Below are 21,735 nucleotides of genomic sequence, written 5' to 3' on the forward strand. Positions count from 1 at the left end.
CAGTGAGGTAATTTTCCTTGGTGATTTTAATGTTCACAACTCTGGCTGGCTTCAGTTTTCTAGTCACACCGACCCAGCAGGTCGAGATGCTGAGGCTTTTGCAATTACTAATGACCTAGCACAGATTGTTCATTTGCCTACAAGAATACCGGACAATCCTAATCATACAGCCAATACGCTTGATCGTTTTCTCACAAACAACCCTTCTAAGTACAAGGTCGAAGTGAGAGGTCCTTTAGGCACTTCAGATCACAACTTGGTGATTGTCTCTTCTCCAATGGAACCTTTATCTCATGGCTATTCCCAACCTTGTATTGTTTGGCATTACAAGAATGCAAAATGGGATGACCTGAGAGACTTCTTTTCTTCTTTTCCTTGGTCTGATTACTGTTTCAAAACTTCAGACGTCAACGTTTGCTCAGATCGTGTCAGTGAAATTATTCTTGCAGGAATGGAATTCTTTGTCCCACACTCCACTTTAAAATCTCGTCCTTTATCTAAACCTTGGTTTTCCAATAAATGTGCTAAGGCTGCCCAAGAGAAGAATGTTGCATATCGTAATTGGCTTGTTTCTAATTCTTCAGTTTCATTTTCTGCCTACACCAAAGCTCGCAACAATTGTAAAGCAGTTATTAATCAGTCCAAACTAGAGTTTGAACAGGCTAAGAGTAGAAAACTTGCTTCTTGCCCTAATGGTAGCCGAGCATTCTGGTCTCTTGCCAAAGCTATTGGCCGCAACTTTTGCCCATCTCTGCTCCCACCTCTGTCCAAACCAGATGGTTCTGTTGTCACTTCAGCCAAGGATAAAGCTGACCTGCTAGCATCCCATTTTTTTTCCAGCTCATGTATTAATGATCTTGGTAAAACACCTCCCACCATTCCTAACAAGCTCCATTCAATGCCTCCTGTGGTCTTCCGTCAAAAGGATATCAGAAGGATTTTGATGAATCTTGATGCTAAGAAAGCTCCAGGTCCTGATGGTATTTCTCCACTTGTTCTCAAAACCTGTGCTCCTGACCTTACTCCTATTCTTTGCCACCTTTTTTCACTTTCTTATTCCAAAGGTGTTTTTCCTTCTGCTTGGAAATTTGCTCATATCCAGCCAGTTCCTAAAAAGGGTGACAAATCCCTCCCATCCAATTATCGTCCCATTGCAATTACTTCTACTCTTTCTAAAGTAATGGAGAAATCAATTAACCACCAACTCTTAAACTACCTAGAAACCTTCCATCTGATCAACGATCGCCAGTATGGATTCCGTCAGTGTCGATCCACTGGTGATATTCTGGCTTATGTTACCCCATTTATGGACTAATTCAATTCGGTGAAACACAAGTAGTTGCTCTTGACATCTCAAAGGCTTTTGATCATGTTTGGCATAAAGGTCTTCTAAACAAGCTGCCATCTTATGGTTTGCCAACTGTTTTTAGTAATTGGTTATCCAGTTTTCTCTCTGATCGCTCACTGAGGGTGATGGTAGATGGCTCTCTGTCTTCTAACTTCTCCACTAATGCCGGTGTCCCCCAAGGTTCAGTTCTTTCCCCCACTCTTTTCCTCTTGTATATTAATGACCTTCTTCCATTGACTGGAAATCCTATCCATAGTTTTGCCGATGATAGCACATTGCATTCAACTTTCCATTTTGAGAAACCTTGTCCTGCTCAATCAGCTTCAAGTTCTCGAAAATCTGCTGCCAATTCCTTAAATGCCGATCTTCAGGTAATTCTCTAGTGGGGCAAAGACAACTTAGTTGATTTCAACCCTTCTAAAACTCAGTCTTGTCTTTTTATCTCGCAAAAAGGATTCTTCTGCTTCTATGCTTATCTTTAGTTACACTCCGATTTCTAGGCAAAATGATATATCTCTTTTGGGGATTACCATGACTTCTAATCTCTCTTGGCACAAGCACATTACAAATATTGCTTCCTCTGCATCTAAAAAACTTGGTTTTCTATTTCGCTCTCGGCATTACTTTTCTTCCAAACAGCTGCTCACTCTGTATAAATCGCAAATCCCCCCTGCCATGGAATATTGTTCCCACATCTGGGGTGGTGCCCCAAAACCTCTCTCAGGCTTCTTGATTCCATTCAGAAGAGGGCAGTTAGGTTAATTAATGATTCATCTCTAACAGAGTCTCTCCACTCGCTTTCTCATAGACGCACTGTTTCTGCTGCATGCCTCTTCTACAGATACTTCCATGGTCACTGTTCTTCTGAATTGGCTTCTATAATTCCCGCTCTCTTTTTCAAAACAGTCCGAACACGTGCCGCCACCAGCCAACATCCATTTACTGTCCAACTTCAAACCCACAGAACCAACTTTTCATCTTCCTCATTTATTCATTCAACTGCCGTTTTCTGGAACAACCTTCCTTCATACGTATTTCCTGAAAATTACAATCTGCAGAAGTTCAAGTCCAATGTTAACAAATATCTTCTTTCATCTTCTCAACCTCCAACCCAAGCATGGTACTAAGTACTATAGGTTCTAATACCTCTCGTGTTTGTGGTTCACATAAAAAAAAAAATTAAATCACTGCTGATAATCAGATCAAGAGTATTAGTCCCTCTGGTTGCCTCTCGAACATGCTGTTGTAGAAAACAATCATCGAATAAATCCAAAAAAGTCTTGCTAGTGTGCGAGTGACCAACTGAAAGTTGCAGTCAATATCCAGAAAGTTAAAATCCCCCATTATCAGACATTCTGATTTACTGGCCCACTATTTCTTTGCACAATTGCTCATTATACTCATTAGATTCATTAGGCCTATAACACACATCCACTATCACTTTTCCAGTGCTTATGTCACACCAAACAGACTCAACATTGCATTGTCCACCAACATCAACTGAATGCACTTCCTTAGATTTTGTGTTTCTTGACTAACAGCATAACCCCACCTCCCTTCTTGTCCTGTCTATCCTTTCTGTACACATTATACTCCCCAAATTCCAATTCTACACTGCTTATGTCTGTGTCACACCACGTCTCTAATATCCCAACATCTGCCTTTGATGTCTTGACTAGCATTTCAAGCTCATCAAATTTATTAATTATACTCCTAGCATTGGCATACCTGCACCTGTTTCTACTCTTAGTTAACCCTAACACAGCCCATGTATTTATTTGTTCCACTATGACTCCTGGAAATCTCCATTGCCTTGCTTTCCATGCTGCTGCTCATTCCAAATAGAAGGAGTGCAAGAATCAGTTTTGACTCTGCCCGTGGCCACTGTTAACCTTTTAGTGTGTGTATCCCTCCAAGCTAGCAGTTTTCTGACCACCTAACACTGCCTTGATAGCATCAGCAAATATTCTTGCACCCTTTCTATTTAAGTGTACCCCATCCCTGTAGAAGCAATCTCTCCTATCAACAAGCACAGACAAGGCTGAAAAAAAAAAAAAATAATAAAAAATTCTACCCCTTGAGTCTTGCACAATCTCTCCAGGGCTGAATTGATCGACAAGGTTCTCATCATATACTCCCTCCTCTTGTGTCTGGGCAGAATTGCAGACACTTACATTCAACCCTAACTTGCGACTTTTTTTCAACACTGACTTGTACTTGTTGAGTAAATCTGCAGATTTCTTACTCTTAATGTCATTAGTTCCAACGTGTACAACAATATCATCTTTTGTGCCCTTAAAAGATGATATCTGCTCTACAAGATCATCAACTTTTGCCCCTGGCAGACATACACTGGTCTGGTTCCACCTATCTTTCTTGCATAGTATATTACCCGTCTCCCTGATAATAGAATCACCCACAATAACTAGTTCCATTGGGACCAGCGCATTCTGCCTTGGAGATTGCCTCTGTGTTGCTTGATGCATAGGAGTCAGCTCTGCCATTGAGCTGGGCAGCTGAAAGCCTGATGGGACCCTCATATTAATTTCTTCAAGGGCATTTACCCTACACCTCAAGCTCTCATAGACGCCCATCAGAACGTTGAGTTGGTGCCTAATTTCTTGACACTCTAGACATCTAGCACCCACACAAAGACATCCTCCTTAGCTAGATCATGTCCCGTTTTAGAAAGTTCAGCAAACATTTCACAATTGGCACATTTTTTGAGACTGTGATGCATTGGAGAATCGCCCCCTTTGTTTCTCTCCTGAGTCACAGCACTCTTACTAGTCTGTGATCTTTGCTTTGCAGCTCTAATCTGGGTCATGATTTTTGTTTAAATACAGTTTAATTAATAATGGAATTTAATAAGATTAATAAATATTTTTGATAAATTGATAATACTATACTAAGCTAACAGATTCCTAATACAGTGCTTCATATTACATTATCTATTTTTACGTTATATCTTACGCTATCATTTCGAGATATATGTGTTGCACTATTTTTTTTATCGATTACAATATGCCGGTGCCAACACCAGGAGTTACAACAATATTGGTGCCAACACCAGGAGTCTCAACTTCCAAAAATCACTAGTTAAATTCAAAATAAGAAGCTAACGAACGTTATTAAATCTATTTAATATCTTTGTAAAACACAATGTAGTATGCTAATTAACAAAGAATACAGTAAAAGTATCAATATACTTATTCCTTTACAGCAGCCAAAAATCCACCGACTGTTCTCTTCCGCGACCAGAGCGCCCTTCAGCAAGTCTATAACATCATATCTTTTTATAAACCATCCATCTATTATGGTATCCAAAATGAGATCAGAAAATTGGTGTAATACGTAAATGTGATGTGTATTATGTATGTGATTTATGTATTAAATAAAATAAAATAAGAAATAAAATAAAGCACAGTGTATAAACTGGTGTGACTAAGAAGTTTAACTGCACATGACACCATTTCACTGCATGGTGTAGGCACCTAAAAGAGTAATGCTCATCCAACTGGCAAATTCATGCAATCAGCAATCCCAAATCCCCATAGAGGCAGATAACTGGACTAATATAACCTGTGTAATATGCTGTTTACAATATTATATAAAGAAATAAAAACATACATGTACTGTTTTGTCAGCATTAATGACATTTCCTTTAATGGCACTTCATATATCTTTTTTGTCTCACATTATGGTATAATGAGGATTTTGATCTAAATCCAGTTTTCTGTCTCTCTCATGTCTTATGGATGTCAGTATCCAACTTTTTAATACTTTGCTGAAGCCCACAAAAAAAAAAACAAAAAAAAAAAAAAAAAAAAAAGGTTCAGGGTTTACTATGGGATATATATTCTATTTGTCATTTAAACTGACCTATTGAGTAGTACATATATATTCAGCTTCAGTTGTATACAAAAACAGATATCCTTATAGAAAATAAGCTCATTTAATCGCAGAATATGAACAATGTTGTATGGCTTTCTAGAGACACTAATACAGTCATCCTGTGAGACATCTCTCCCTACTTGCTGTATTTGTGTTCTAATTTAGGCAACAGTTAGAGTTAGATGAGGCACAGAGGTAAGTGTATGTTCCATCATATCCCATACAAACACAACTGGCATGACAGCTAACAATAATCTTTTTTTTAAATTTTTTTATTCGTTAAATTCTTAGGTCAGATATCTGACTTTAGCAACTAGTATTTTGCAGGTCAGCATATCACTTCTCCAGCTGAACTGCCACTGTTTATTTTACAATCACTGCTCTGTATCTTGCAAGGATCAGCATGATTTTCGACAAAGGTGCAGTGTAAACTCTACCGGTTGAAGGAATGTAATAAAGAATAAAAGCCTAACCAATCTTATCCAGCTTTCATTAAGATCGCATTAAAATTGAAGTTACTTGAAAAGCATTTTGTAATTAGATGCATATTCAACATCAATACAGCAAGCTTTATGTATCATTAACTAATGAAGGTAAAAACAAGTTAGGTAATGTAAACATTACATTACATTTCAGGAGTGGGAGTGTTTATTTATCAAATAACGTACTTCGGGGATTAAAAACTTCCATATTCTATTTAAGAAGTGTTTACCAAAGCCCCACCCATGATCTTCATATGATGGTAGTTCTGAGGTGGTGGTAGAAGTAGTAGTGGTGGCATGTGATGCAAGAAAGCAAGTGCTTATGCAGCTTATACAGCATCAGCCAAAAAAAAAACATCACACCATTCCCTCCAAATGCCTGTCCAGTTCCTCCTCAAATTTATTTAACCTATCAACTTCCACAATGACAGATGGAAGTTTGTTCCAGCAATTAATTACCTGCTGGCTAAAGGCAAATTTCTGCGCATCTATTCTACATCTGTCTTTTCTTAATTTGAATTTATGCCCCCTTAGGTTCGTAATCTGAACAAGTGGAAGGATCCCATCAGAATTCAGCGTACTCAACCCATTCAAGGCCTTATACACCTCAATCAGATCACTGCACAGGTGCCTAGTCTCCAGCCACTGCAATTTGCAGAACTTAAACCTCTCTTGGTAAGAGGATCCCTTCATTCGTGTAGCAGTTTCTTTTTCTGTTTTGGGAGAGAAGGGAAGGCTCATACACTGGAGTTTAACGTACTGAAATATTTGGTACAAAGATCCAGAAGAATATTCTAAATAAGTGATGAATTTTGAAAAAAGGATCAGGAATGGAGAACCTGAAATTGGAATTGGTCCACTTGCGGATGATCAATAAAATATCAGATGAAAATTTGGTGCTAATCCGTTTCCTTGTTGAGTAATGCTCAAATATCAGAAACTAATATAGCTATTATTAAATAAAATAATAATTTACTTATTATTATTGTTTATACATCCATTAATAATTGTTTGAATATGTCTATATCCTTGTTATTCCATAATTTAACTATCTGATTATAAATTTTTTCAGGCAAGATCCAGTACATGACTGAAACATATTCACTGTCATGCCTCAAAAGTATAAAAAATACCCCAACAAATTCTGTTACATGTGTAGCTCTTTCCTAATCATATCACAATGGCATAAAATCATGACAGATATTCAGAAAATTTACCAGTTATAGTTTGGCTATCCTCTAGGTAAGTATTTCTCAACCTTTAGTAGCTATGATGCACCATAAAGTATATCCTAATTTAGATGAAGTGTTATTTTATATATTTACTACAAATGCAAAATTTTTTTATGCTTTACATATACAGCGTAATGTTCTTACATTTTACTGTATATAAATATTACATTACCATAAAAACAATACAGAAATTAAAATAAATAGGATCTCACTCATATTTATACAGACAATACTTTTAAATAAATTATGTAAAAATCTATTCCTCCACAAAGATCTCAAATGATGCGTACTCATGGAGAACTGGTTGAGAAACTGCTCTAGGAGAATTCAAACAAGCAGTAAAAATGTTATTTTTACTGCTTGTTTGAATGGATTATGCAACTGGCTGAACAAAAGGCAATACCATACCCATGATATAGAGGGAGCCAAAAGACCATGATGGTGAATGTTATTTCTGTAATGTGAAATGCAACTGGATTCTCAATGAAAGAATACACACAAGATTGTTTATCTAAACCTGGATTCAACTGAGACCAATCCTTCATGATGAGTGTGACAATTCTAGTATCTTCAAAGGATGAACAACATTCTTTAGAAGATGAAATGGAATGTAATGAAGGTGTGATTGTGGAGACCTGAAAACTTCAGCAGATCCTTAGTACGTACCCAACAAAGAGACATTAGAGCTATAGCTGTTTACCCAAGATGAGTTTAATGACTGCATTAGAGATCTAGCCCTCTCCAACGATAAAGCCAAACTTCTCATCTCAAGACTAAAGCATAAATACTTGGTTAACAAGAAATTCAAAGTATCTCAATATCAAACAAGAAACAAAGTTTTGATAAAAGTCTTTATAGTAAATGGTCTGCTCTGCTACTGCCATGATATTAATAGAATTTTTAGGGAACTGTTACAAGAACATGTTAAATCTGGATGGCACCTCTTTATCAACTCTTCACAACAAAGTCTGAAAGTTGCTCTCTTCCATAGAAGGAAGTTAAAGCCATCCATCCCCCACTGTCCTTCTGTTTGTCTAAAGGAAACACTATAAAGTGAAGACATCACTGAAAAGAAATTCAATATAGCATATCAATGAAATGTCTACAGTGTCTTCAAAGTCACTGGTATGTTAATGGGCATGCAAGAAGGGTTTGCAAAATGTTGTTTCCTATGCTTATGGGACAACCATTCTGGTTCAGACATGATGGGTCCTTCGTGACAGTATAGTGGTTTTGCCTGGGTTCAAATATCATTGACAGGAGGAATTTCTAAAAGTCTCTTCAATTGGGACTGTAGTTAATTGATCTCAAGCAGAGGGAGTAACCTTTTTCTCCATGGTTCCAGGTTTTTCAGCCTGCACAATATGCAAATTGGCCAATAAATACATACACGTCTAAGTTGCTGATGCTTCTAAAAACACATAAAAAAAAAACCCACAGACATGACTGACATGAAAGAAGAACATAAGAGCTTAGTGTGTAGTATGTTCTATTAGTGGATTCAATGAAAATTTTCCTTCCACCTCTCCACATTAAACTTAGCCTAATAAAGGAGTTTTGTGCAAGCAATGGTGGGGCACCTCCGTAGTCAGGTGGGCAGGAGCAGCAGTGCGTAGCACACGCTTCTTGATTAGACCGGGGTTCGAGCCCGTGCCCACCAAATATGGAGGATGCAGAAAGGTCATATCCCCGGAGCAATATGGCCTTAGTTGCTAATGCTCCTAAAAACCAAAAAACAATAACAGCAGCAGCAGCAAGCAGTGGCTAAGATGAATTAGGAAATCTTTGTGGGGCCTCGAATTAGAGAGCATTTGCAAGAGATGAAAGCTTTGAAAAATGCCTCAATGTATTAGAACTAAAAGTGTGTAAGGCTTTTAAATGGCTTTGTGAAAATTATTTTGGTAACCATAAGTCTCCCACATATAAAAGTGGAGTTCAGAAACTTCTCAACGCATATGAAGAAATGATATATCTTATGTTGTTGAAATTTCATTTCTTGGGTTCACATTTAGACTTCTTTGCCGAAAATGTTGGCACAGTGACTGACAATCAGGGAAACAATTCCCATCAAGACATTAAATCAATGGAAAATCACTACTAAGGTGTCTGGAACAAGCGTATGTTTGGAGACTACTACTGGATGTTGTACTGCAGCATTCCAAATAAAGTGTACTAAAGGAAATCATCTGCACAAGAGTTAAATTGTACATTTTTTGTACTGATATTATCAGCAGTCACTTTTAAACTAAAAGTACCAGAAAAAAATTGAAAATATATTTGAATCAAGTGTGCAAAACTATTTAAAAAAAAAGTTTCATCTTGTTGACCAGTGCTAATGATAGCACAACAAAAGGACAGAGAGAATGCAAGTCTTCTTATTTACCTGTTAATGTTGTTCAATAATGTACGCCATATCAGGCCTAGTATTATGTTTACTATCTTACAAATAGTCATAGATATATGGCCTATAACCAACTGTCCTATGCTGACATTTATCTGGTAGCTTCAGAACCTGAACAACAGGAAGTACTTTCCTGTAACTGAAGTTATAAACATATTCCTACAATCCTAGTAGAATCAATTCACTGTGGCATACAACCCAATATTATAAGCCAGCTCAACTTCGTGAAATCTCCCAAACACATGCCAAAGATGGCTCCAACATTACTGCAGTGATTGTACTGAAAAGCCAATCATTTACATATTCACATATCGACATTCATATAAATTTTAAAGCAGATCTGTCCATGCTTTGTCAGAACTGAAGACTGAGTCTCAACATTCAGAAAAATAAATTAATTAAATAAAAATTATATTTCTAGGAACTGTTGAAAGCTCAACATTTTCTAGAAGGCCATCAGCTGGCCAGAGCTGTTATAATAATATAACTGTTTTTGATAATTAAAAGTCTCTATGGTATTTCATTTTAGTGAAAATATGAAAATATATAGGGAATCCACAGTATCCGAGTATTCGTTATCCTAGTCCCTGCAGTTACGAGGTTGCAAATACAGGCAGTTCCCACTTTACAAGTTCCCGGGGTTTACGAGTTGTTTTTTTTCCCAAGTATCAACAAAATCAAAAATATGAACATTACTTGCAAAAAATTAATGTTAAACATTCATAAATACCACATTTCAAACCACGCATATAGCTATACAATACAGCATACCCCGCTTTACAATATTAATCCGTTCCAGAGACCATTGTATTGTGAAAATATCGTAATGTGAACCCAATAACGTTTTTTGGTAATTCGTTCCATGACCTCGGAAGTTGAAATTTGCACTATATAACTCTCTAAAAGGTCGTTTTTATAGTGTAAATTGTATTAGTTACCAATTCAAATCATTAAAATGCACTACACTTTCATTGTTATCATATGTTCTGTTATAAGAACCAATTTTGAACGGCTCTGTGATATTTTTCTAAAGCACTTTTCTAGAGGTCAGGACAATAAAACAATATGCACTTTCCAGTTTATTGGGCTTTTCTGTTACTGCAGGCATTTATAAATGGGTAGTAAACTCCATGTTATTGCATTTGTGAAAATATTGATAGCTGAAATTGTGCAGTTTTTTTTACGTTATTATGGTGAAATGTGTTTCTCCTTTACTAAAATCTTCAATTGTATAAAAAACATAAATAAATTTTCAGAATCTTCTCTTCATTCCTTTTTTTTAAGCTTAGTAAACTTGTTACTCTATGCAAATCTTATTAGTTGCAATTTGTGCATTCCGTTAAAAAATGCTTATGCATGCTATTGAAATTTATAAAGAAAAGAGAAGATTATCTTGGAAACAAACACCTCTTAAAACATTTCTGAAGACGACGACTCCTTGTGCAACAAACCAACGAGTGCAGAGCCAATAATCAGTGGATCAATAAGTGTGCATTTAGTCGATGATGATAATGAAGAATAAACATTCTTTAACATTTATAAGTCACAAATAATTTCTTTATTATTATAATTTGCTTGATTTTACAGGCTACGTTTTCATTTCTTGGGATAAATCAATCATTTATTGATTATTTATTTATCAATCGTTTAATTTATTTATCAATCAAACTAATTAGCTAACTAATTTCAATGGCGAGGACATAACCCCTACTTTTAATATTATGTCTATGGGAAATAAATTCCCGCTTTACGAGAGTGCTTTACCCATAGGAACGAATTAACTTGAAAAGTCGGGAACTACCTGTAATACATAAAAAAATACAAAAACATAAAAAATATAATAGGATCTCTGTACTTTGTTTTGACTTATAGTGAAGCACCCCCCACTACACACTTGGCTATTTCTATCCTGCTCTTCCTAAAGCATCCTGTTGACTTCCCTCCCTACTGACCAACCGACCGACCGTCCGTCCGGTTCTCATTTACAGTTGCTTGTAGCAGACGCCTCTGATATTTTCGATAATTTTTACGTTAAGTGAATTCTTATTATTCTTATTTTTATTAACCATGCATTCAAAATAAAGTGCTGATGATAAAACCACAAAAAAAAAAAAAAAGATAACAGAAAAGTTATGGTTTAGATGTTAAATTAGAAGTTATACATCATGAAAGAAGTGGAGAACACGTAATTGATATTGTAAAATGTAAAAATAGTGCAACTTCAACAAACTTAACGTAAAAATTGTCTTATTTTTCGGTTCCTTCAATCCATTTTTTACTATGTAAAAGTACATAATACACATTATGAAAATTTGGTCCAAGTTTTAAGTGGAATTTTCTAGAAAATATTATCCTCGGATAATGAGGAACCCCTGTACATAATTTTTACTTACCATGGTTATGTCTGGATTTGGTAAATCACTCTCCCCTATAACATATGCTAATACAACCATAGTAAGCCCAAAGGCCATCAGGCACACAGTAAACACCAAAAGAGGTGGCTGACTAATAGCAAATCCTCTCAAGCTCTGAATCGGATTCAATCCCATTCTGTTCATCTGAAAAGTTAAGGTAATAAAAAATTAACTAACTTTACTAAATTAACATTACATATATACTACAATTACTATAATTTAAGAAGAAATATTTTCTAATCACTTCTGATCTCACACATGTCCATTTCCATTCTAAACTCTTCTACACTTACTTTTTTATAATGGATTATTAGTCCTACAACCACTGTTCATCTTACTTGCTCCAACTGCTCAGCCTATGAATCCTTCTCTTTAAAAGTGGTATTTATATATATATATATATGTCATCTTTGATATTCCTTGACACAAACACTTCTTCATCTAAAAGCATCTCTTGATCTTCTTTAGCCTTGAAATCTCTTAAATACAATTCTGTCAAATGGCTAAAAGATAAAAACAGCTGACATATGGGCGCTGTCAGACAGTATCTGACTAGATGTATAGGGCTCATTTGGATGATTAAAAAGCAGTAAAAGATGCTAATGTCTAAAACATGGACATTCAGTTAAAATGTCTAATGATTAAAATGGTGTCACAATTGTCACAAGGTTACACACCCTCTCTAAGTTCTTGTGCAGTCTAGCCTGCCGAGTTAATGCAATTAACCTGTCCATGACATCACTGTTGCCATTGGAAATGTGTGTATGTGTATTTTTATTTTTTTATGGAAACCACAAACACAAAGGGTATTAGAACTTACAGTACTTAGTACTGTGCATGGGTTGAAGGCTAAGAAGATACTTGTTGACATTGAATTTCAATTTCTGTAGATACTAATTTCCAGGAAATGTGTGTGAAGGGAAGTTGTTCGAGAAAATGAAAGTTAAAGGAATAGAGAAGGAAAAAGAAAAGTTGGTTCTGTGAGTTTGAAGTTAGCATTAGCACAGGCACATGATACAGGGGGAAAAAAAAAAAAAAAACTTCCCATTTCACCTATTCATTTGCTCCAAAAGTTTGTCCAGTTCTTCCATAAATCTATTTAAGCTATCAACTTCCATAACAACAAATGGAAGTTTGTTCCAGCAATCAACCACCCACTTGCTAAAGGCAAATTTCCGCACATCTATTCTACAATTGTCTTTCTTCAATTTGAGTTTATGCCCCCTCAGGCTCGTAATCTGATCAAGAAGAAGAATCCCATCAGCATTGAGTCTGCTCAAACCATTTAAGTTCATTTGCAGAACTTAATCCTTTCCTTGTAAGAGGACCCTTTCATTCCCCTCACCAATTGTGCTGCTCTTCTCTGTACTCGTTCTAGAAACTCTACATCCTTCCTAAAATGAGGTCTCCAGACCTGTGGAAAGCAAGGTGTGCCTGACCATTGCCTTATACAAAGGGATAATCACCTCCTTATCCCTGCTAGCAAAATTCCTGTATATCATTGACAAGACCCCATGACTTGTTCCAGCAGCATGTCTGCACTGCTCAGAAAACTTCATATCTGACTGCACAATTACCCCCAGGTCTCTTTTTCATGCTCCACTACCCTGAGTGTAGTACCACACAGTTGATACATTTCTCTGGGGGTCACTGCTACCCATATACAGTACTTTGCATTTGTCAACGTTACACAATTTTCTTTTCTAGATCCTGTTGCAGCAGCATACCATCATTGCTGCCATTAACAACCCTGCAAACCTTTCTATCATATGCAAACCTGGCCATTAAACCTGATATACATTCATCATTATCATTGATAAATACAGAAAACAACAATAGTCCCAACACTGAACCCTGGGAATCTACCACTAATAACATTAGTCCACAAAGAGCAGTGTCCATTGATTACCACTCTCTGTCTTCCCACTCAATAATCCCTTTATCCATAGCAACAACTTGCCCTTAATGCCATACTGCTCAAATTTGCACAGCAGTCTTTTATGTGCATCAGCATCAAACACTTTCCTGAAATCGAAGTATATGATATCAAAATTATTTTTTTGCATCCAGTTCCTTTGTAACCATATTGTAGTATCCAATCAAACTGGTCAGGCAAGATTTCCCCTTAACAAATTCACACTGTGTCTGAACTATAACTGCAGCCTTGCCTAGATAATCCTGTATTGCTTTTTTGCAGTGACTCCATTATTTTCCCTGGAACAGAAGCTAAACTAACAGGTCTGTAATTACTCGTGTCACCCTTTTATCCCACTTTGTAAATTGGGGATACATTTACACATCTCCAGTCCATAAGGACATCTCCTGAATCCAAGGATGCACTCATAATTGTCGCTTAGGGTTTACTTACTTCCTTTGCTGCCTCCTTTAATATAACTGGATAGATCCCATCCACCCCAAGTGCCTTTCATTTGTGCCTACCCTATAGTGTTTGCATAACAGATGTGCAATTGCAGTTGAGTTGCATGCCCATTACACTCTAGGATCAATGAAGGGCATTTGTATATGTATATATGTGATATGTATTTGCCCTTCATTTTCTATATTTTGTCCCAGCTTGGGTGTTGTTGCCTGGGTGATAGTAGACGTGAAGAAGATCCAAGATTTCTTCTGACTCTGAAAAGTAACATATGCTTTCACAAATGCATGCCTGAAAGCTATTAGATTATCTGTGGTAGGATGATGATAATAATGAAATATCTCTCCCCATGCCTTGTTTTGAGCCTTTCTAGCTGCTGTGAATTCTGCCATGGTTTCGAAAATGGTGGAAACTGAGTCGATGTCTTCAGAAATGCAATTGTCACTGCTTGAGAAATACTTTCTGTGATGTGCTTAACTACATCATTAATTGGCTCCTAGTTGATTGGTGGTATTAAATGTTGCCAGATGATTGAATGCATTCCAGTCAGCATGACTGATCTTCCACCATGGTATTCTTGACAGGTGATATGGTTTCCCATTGCAAAGAGTGGATATTACAGGGAAGTGATCACGTGTGTGTGTGTGTGTGTGTGTGTGTGTGTGTGTGTGTGTGTGTGTGTGTGTGTGTGTGTGTGTGTGTGTGTGTGTGTGTGAGAGAGAGAGAGAGAACGCTCATTTGCAGTAAATGTGGAAGAAGGTGCTAGAACCGAGCCACTGTTTTTTAGCATACAGTCTATAATCTGATCTCTTCCACTAATGTCAGCACTGCCACAGAATACATCGACTGAAATTCCCTAATAATAGGAAAGGGGACAGCAATTGCTTAATGAGATTACAAAGGTCTGCCTGTGGGGAGAGAATGTCATTGCCAGGTGGCAAATAGATGGAACAAACAGTTAAGAGGAACCCTACTGTTAGATGAACTGCTACCAACTCTATGTTGGTAGTAAGTGGCATAGCTTGAAGAGATATATGGTTACCCACAAGAATGTCTCCTCCTCCTGGTCAGGTTCATCCCCAGATTTGTCTTTATGAATAATCGTAGAGGTACACAAGCAAAGATCCTCATTTGCAAAGAATAAATATCACTTCAACCCATGCACAGCACAAAGTACCATGGATTCTAACACCTTTCGTGTTTGGGGTTTCATTAAAAAAAAAAAAAAAAAAGAAAAAAAAGAAAAGAAAAACAAACCTACCTTCAAGTACATCTGTAAGCAAAAGCAAGTTGGCTCATGCTTATTAGCATTAGCAAGGCCACATGATGCAAGAAAGCAAGCTTATGTAGCATCACCCAAAAAAAAAAAAAAAACATATTTCACCCATCCCCTCGCTCCAAATGTTTGTCAAGTTCTGCCTTGAATCTATTTAAGCTATCAACTTCTACAACGACAGATGGAAGTTTGTTCCGACAATCAACCACCTGTTGGCTAAAGGCAAACTTCCGCACATCTATGCAGGAGGGACTTGATTTCACGACTGTTTTGACAAAATCCACAACAATTGCACTGTAAGGTTTTGAATGTGGTCATTATTTAGATTTACTGGATCTACATGTCGGCTATAGATCCATTAAATCTAAAAGGGCTGAGGGCTTTCTCAGTCCTGGATTTATCCTTTTTGTGGAAAGAAAGGACACTGGCCTGTGTCTATTTCTCTCTCTTCTGCAAAGAGATCAAAGACTGAGTCATCTGATATCTCCTTGACTTTGGCATCCATTTGTTCTTGTATTGTGGGTGGCTCTTCTGGTTTTTTTAGTTTTATCTTTCCCACTTTGTTTTGGTAATGGCAGAGTACTAGGAAGTACTGATATTGGAATGGTAGTTGACTGTTTTTTGGGTGAGTTTTTGAGCTCAATAAATAGGATACAATGGGAATGAATGACTCTCTTGGTAGAATAGTCATATCAGTTTACATTCCAATGGAATGCTTCTCTGAAACTTTCTCAGCATATATAAGCCTATTGCTATTTATTGGCTTTGCTGCTTTCCTTGCCTCCTCATAGGATGTGCTTGGCTCAGCCTTTAGTCTCTGTATCTCTTTTTCCTCCTTCCACTGCTGGCATGTTCATGAGTATGCAGGGTGTTCTTCTTGGCAACTGATGCATATAGGTTTTGTAGCTGAACATCCCATAATTTCATGATACTTTGCACCCCATCAAGTATATGCAAGGGAACCACAACAGGCCATTTGCAAATGTCCATATTTTTAAATGATCTTAGGCAAGCCATCACGGGACCACCACTCATATTGTCAAAGCAGGGGCAAAAGTGGTGTGCTGAAGCTAGTCCCCCCCCCCTCAACCACCAGGATCTCCCTTTCCTAGTTTCCATGGGTTGCAGTGCATGGTAAACACATCGGATTCCTATGGTGGTAACCAAAAACCTAGGCTATGGGCACTGGATCCCAGTAATGCTAATCTGAAGGACTAGCAGCATCACTGGGAAGTCTCCTCACCACGTACAGATGCCCATGTTGAGGGGTTCAAATTATGGGGAAAGAGGTTTAGACTGGATTGTTGGAAGTTTTCTTTTAGCCAGCAAGTTGTTGATTACTGGGACACATTACCTCTGCAGGTAATGGAGGCTTACAGTTTGAAGAAATTCAATGTTCAACTGGTTAGTTAATTACATGAGGATGGAAGCACATAAATAGTATTTTCTTATCTACTCTTTATATCAGTGACATGGGGGGGGAGTCTTCCCTGGGTGACAGCCTTAAATGGGTACCATCATTTGAAAATACAAGGAAAGTATTAACTTTAACAAAATAATTTCAACTTTTTTTTTAAAATTTATCTTCTTCCACTTAAATTTATAGTTGTTAGTTGAAATTTCTATTTGACACAATTTAATTAACAACAAGATACTTTAATTTTTATATTAATCGACTGCAACTGTAATACTTGCGTTTAAATTTTTGGTGTGTTATTGAGGCACCTAAAACTGGTGATCAAAACAATATTCAGCCTTTAGAAGCGTGTTTAGTTTAACCACATTTTTTTTACAAAAAAGTTCGTCTTACAGGTCATTAAGTTAGCACCACTTTTGATGAGCAGATTTGTACAAAGTATAGAGGCAGGCCTTTGTATTTCCTGAAAACTCATTTTTTATTTTGATTTCTACTTATTTTACATTTTACGATATTTTCTGTTTTTTAATGAACTTCTTTATGTAGTTCATTTTTAATGAACTACATAAAGTCTCTACATATAAGTACAAAATGAAGTGACATTGAACCAGCAGATTTCAACAGAGAAAAGAAAATAAAGCAAGAGAAGTTATTCAAGCAATGTCTGGATCACTATTGAAGTACGTTACACCTTCAACATCTAAGAGTAGTAGTGGTGGTGGTGGTGGTGGTGGTAGTAGTAGTAGTAGTAGTAGTAGTGGCATGTGATGCAAGAAAGCAAGTGTATGAGCTTATGCAGCATCAGCCAAAAAAAAAAAAAAAAAACACACCATTCCCTCCAAATGCCTGTCCAGTTCCTCCTTAAATTTATTTAACCTATCAACTTCCACAACGACAGATGGAAGTTTGTTCCAGCAATTAACCACCCACTGGCTAAAGGCAAATTTCCACACATCTATTCTACACCTGTCTTTTCTTAAATTGAATTTATGCCTCCTTAGGTTTGTAATCTGAACAAGTGGAAGGATCCCATCAGAATTCAGCATGCTCAATCCATTCAAGGCCTTATACACCTCAATCAGATCACCGCACAGGTGCCTAGTCTCCAGCCACTGCAATTTATAGTGGCTGGAGACTATTAGTGCAATAGATATTCAGCATGGTAAATCAGGAGAGCAAGTACAACAGTTGTCTTCTCGAGAGGATCTAACAGAGAAAGTTATTCATCCACTAACGGAAAGGAATCTAGAAGATGCTTATTCATCCACCACTGGAGAAGAATCTAGTAAAATACACATGAGCAGAGAGAAGATTCTGAAAAGGAAGAGGAAATAAACATATTTTTAAAGTATTTTGACATTGCTTTTTAGCCTATCCCGGTACCAGATAACTTGAGAATTTATTTTATTAAGAAAGGCAGTGAATATTTTCAAATAAGGACAGACCTTATGACTCTGTTGAAAGATCAGGAGAAAAAATTAAAAGAAAATGTCGATAGCTAACAACTTCCTGATTTTATAAGACTGTCAAATGGATAAAACTTTTTTTAGGAACATGGATGGTTTATTCACCATCATCAGGAAATTTATTTTTTTTTTTTTTGCTGCAAACTATTTTCATTGGAGAATAGAGAAATCACAAAAGTAATGCAGGATCATCTTGACAGAAATAGTAAAACAGCAATCACAGCAGAGATATTTTTTAAAGGAAATCTTGTCTGACCAATGATTGGTTACTACAATTCCTTTGCCAACAAAGGAATTGGATGCAAAAAAATAATTTTTATGCCATATACAGTACTTAAATTTCAGCAAAGCTTTTGATACTTTTGATTTGTATAGCAGTCTTTTGTGTGTAACACAAGACTGCTAAACAAATTGGAGCAGCGTGGCATTACAGGAAAGTTACTGCTATGGATAAAGGGATGTTTGAGTGGCAGAACGCAGAGTAGTTATTAATGAGTACTGCTGCTCTTGGACTAATGTTATTGGAAGTTCCTCAGGGTTCAGCATTTTTGGCCCTTTACTGTTTTCAATATTTATTAACAACATTAATGAAGAAATATCAAATTTAATGTTAAAGGCTGCAGATGATACAATGGTTGGCAAGGTGGTGAATGACAGAAATCAGGGTATGATGCTATATGACCTAGAAAAATTAGCCAGATAGGCTGAGAAGTATCAATTGAAGTTTAATATTGAAATATGTTAGGTACTGCATATGGGAGGTAATAATCCTAGAATAACATATCAATTGGATGGAACCTCACTCAAGGTAGTGGAGACAGAATAAGACTAGGGGTAATTGTACAGTCTTAAATGAATTTTCTGGGGAGTGTAGACTGGCTGCTAGGGCAGCTCTTGGCTTCTGTCAATGATATCAGGAATATCATTGACAGAATAGCATAGACAATGAGGTAACTGCCAAGTTGTATAAGGCAATGGTTAAGCCACAGCTTGAGTACTGCATATAGGTCTGGAAGCCTATTTTACTGGTGAAATAATGAACACTTAGTTTATTAAAGAATTACAGATTACTCTCAGAGTTAAGTGCTCATTATTTCACCAATTTCCAGTTCTCGATATGCTTGCACAGCATACCACTAAAAGAATATTCACGCTTCACTTTAGAAGGATGCGAATCTGTGAGAACAGATGCAGAGAAGAGCAATGAGATTAGTGAATGGCAAAAAGGGTACTCTTGCCATAAAAGCCTATTCGGTTCTGCAAATTGTAGCATCTATGGAAACTAGGCACCTGTGAGGTGACCTGGTTGAAGTATTTAAGGCCTGAAATGGATTAAGAAAATTAAATGACAAACAATAGCATCCCAACTGTTACTTGTATGACATATGGAACATAAATTTAAACTGAAAAAGGATGGTTGTATGAGAGATATGCCAAAAACTGCTTCCAGCAGAGAGTGATTGATTATTGGAACATGTGGAAATTTGCTCAAACAAAATTATTAGGAAACTACTCTTCTCTGTAGCCAAGTGGTCAGGAGCGGGAGTTTGTTTGTTATTTGGTTTTTAGGAGCATTAGCAATTAAGACCATACTGCTCTGGGGATATGCGGTGGTCATTCCCTGACCTTTCCGCATCCTCCTTATTTGGTAGTCACGGGCTCGAACCTGGTCTAATCAAGAAGCGTGTGCTATGCACTGCTGCTCCTGCCCACCTGGCTATGGAGGTCCCCAGAGCAGGAGTGTAGTAGCGCATGCTCTTTGAGTAGACCGGGGTTCAAGCCCCTGACTGCTAAATAAGGTTGATCTGCCAACCTGCACTGAACCAGTGTGGCAGATTATAGTCCATTAACCCCAGGGGCTCACATCTGGTGAGTATGGCCTTGGCACACCCAGGGTCCTGAGCTGTATATCATCATTCTTCTTTCTTTCTTGGTGATTCCCTTCTACCTCTCTCTCTCTCTCTCTCTCTCAGGGTAATTCAGATTTTTTTTTTTTTTTTTTTGGCTAGTGCAGCATAAGCCTCAGGCTTCCTTGCACCATATGGCTAATAATAATAATTTCCCTCAACATGGAGCGTTGAGGAAGCTTCCATCCTGCAGTGGATTGATAATGGCTCCAGTTTACTTTTTTCTTTTTTTTTACCCGCCGCCATAACACTGGCAGGTAGTTGTCTAATAATTTAGAGGGAATAGCCAGATGAGTTGATTAGTTTTTTTTTTTTTTTTTTGGCTGTTGCTGTATAAAGCTTGTTTTCTTGTATCATTTGCCACTACTAATACAAACAATAAAATTTGTTTGCTGTCTTGACCACTCTCCTATTAGGAGAGTGGTTAAATCACTCAATTAATATAAATATTTCATCATGTATAAAAAAATTTAAATCTCTTCATAAATATAATTAATTTTACGATTTTTTTTTTTTAGTAAGTTGCTTTGTGAAAATCAGACATCAACGATTTACAGTATGGCTGTATTTTTCTTTTTTGGATTAGAAATCCAGATGCAGAAAATCTGCATGTTGCATTGTTGGCACATACTTAAATCTTTCCCATTCTACAACAGAGAGGGGCAATGTAGCTGACAAAGACTGGATGAAACTGTATAACCTAAAATGTTAAATTACATTTTAGGTTTAAAATTTAAAATGTTTTTAAGTGTGTTATTTAAAATGTTAAATAACATTTTAAATAACACCTGTATAATTTAACACAGGGGGTGGCATGTCTGCCCAAATCCTCCCTGCCCCAATTTCCAGTCCCAATTTCAAACTCTAAATATTTTTCTTAATTGTATACTCTTATTATTTTATATTTTCATATTCCTCACTTCTTCATGCCATTCGACTTGGTGCATCATGGCCTAAGTTGCCCATGCATCATAAAAATTCAAACTTTATATTCATATTTAATTCTTATTACCTTGAAGGGGTATAGATATGAATATATACTTTGTAAAAATAATTTTAATAAACAGTAAATAATGCAGATTATTTTGTATGTATGACTATTTAAATTATATAAGTAATTTTTAATTATATTTAATTATATAAATAATTTTCCCATGATGAAGCAATCCAAAAAAGTAGTGTTCTTTTAAGCTATAATTTTTAGGAAACTTTTAATGTTGTTGTTTCAGTTTGTTATTTTTAGTATTGATTCAATTTCTCATTCTGCAGCACCGGTTTTCTATGGTAGCAGTAATGTGCTAAATAACAATAACAGCATAATAAGAGATAATTCAGAAATTGAAAAAGGGCATATTATTTTTTCTACTGACATACTGTGACTGAGTAAGCAAGAGGGGAGGATAAAATCTAGACACTAATCATACTCTCATATACCTTTTAGGTGAATGTACACAATTTATATCGATTTAAGTAGTAGTATTGTGTGTAATTCAATTTACACATTAAAGCTACAATACATAA

The 21,735-nt window shown here is 36.6% G+C and overlaps 1 protein-coding gene across 1 annotated transcript in view; it reads right to left on the minus strand.

The window, feature by feature from the left end:
* The window catches only part of LOC150080551 (transmembrane protein 248-like), a 77,841-nt gene that overhangs the window by 50,961 nt on the left and 5,145 nt on the right, over positions 1–21,735 (minus strand). Inside the window, exon 2 of the mRNA XM_090381521.1 lies at positions 11,751–11,915. Within this exon, the coding sequence (XP_090237647.1) occupies positions 11,751–11,915 (165 nt within the window). The remainder of the gene's footprint in view (positions 1–11,750; positions 11,916–21,735) is intronic.

The sequence above is a fragment of the Mastigoproctus giganteus genome, chromosome 9 (assembly GCF_048544385.1).
Source record: "Mastigoproctus giganteus isolate SK-2022 chromosome 9, ASM4854438v1, whole genome shotgun sequence".
In the NCBI taxonomy this organism is placed as follows: domain Eukaryota; kingdom Metazoa; phylum Arthropoda; class Arachnida; order Uropygi; family Thelyphonidae; genus Mastigoproctus; species Mastigoproctus giganteus.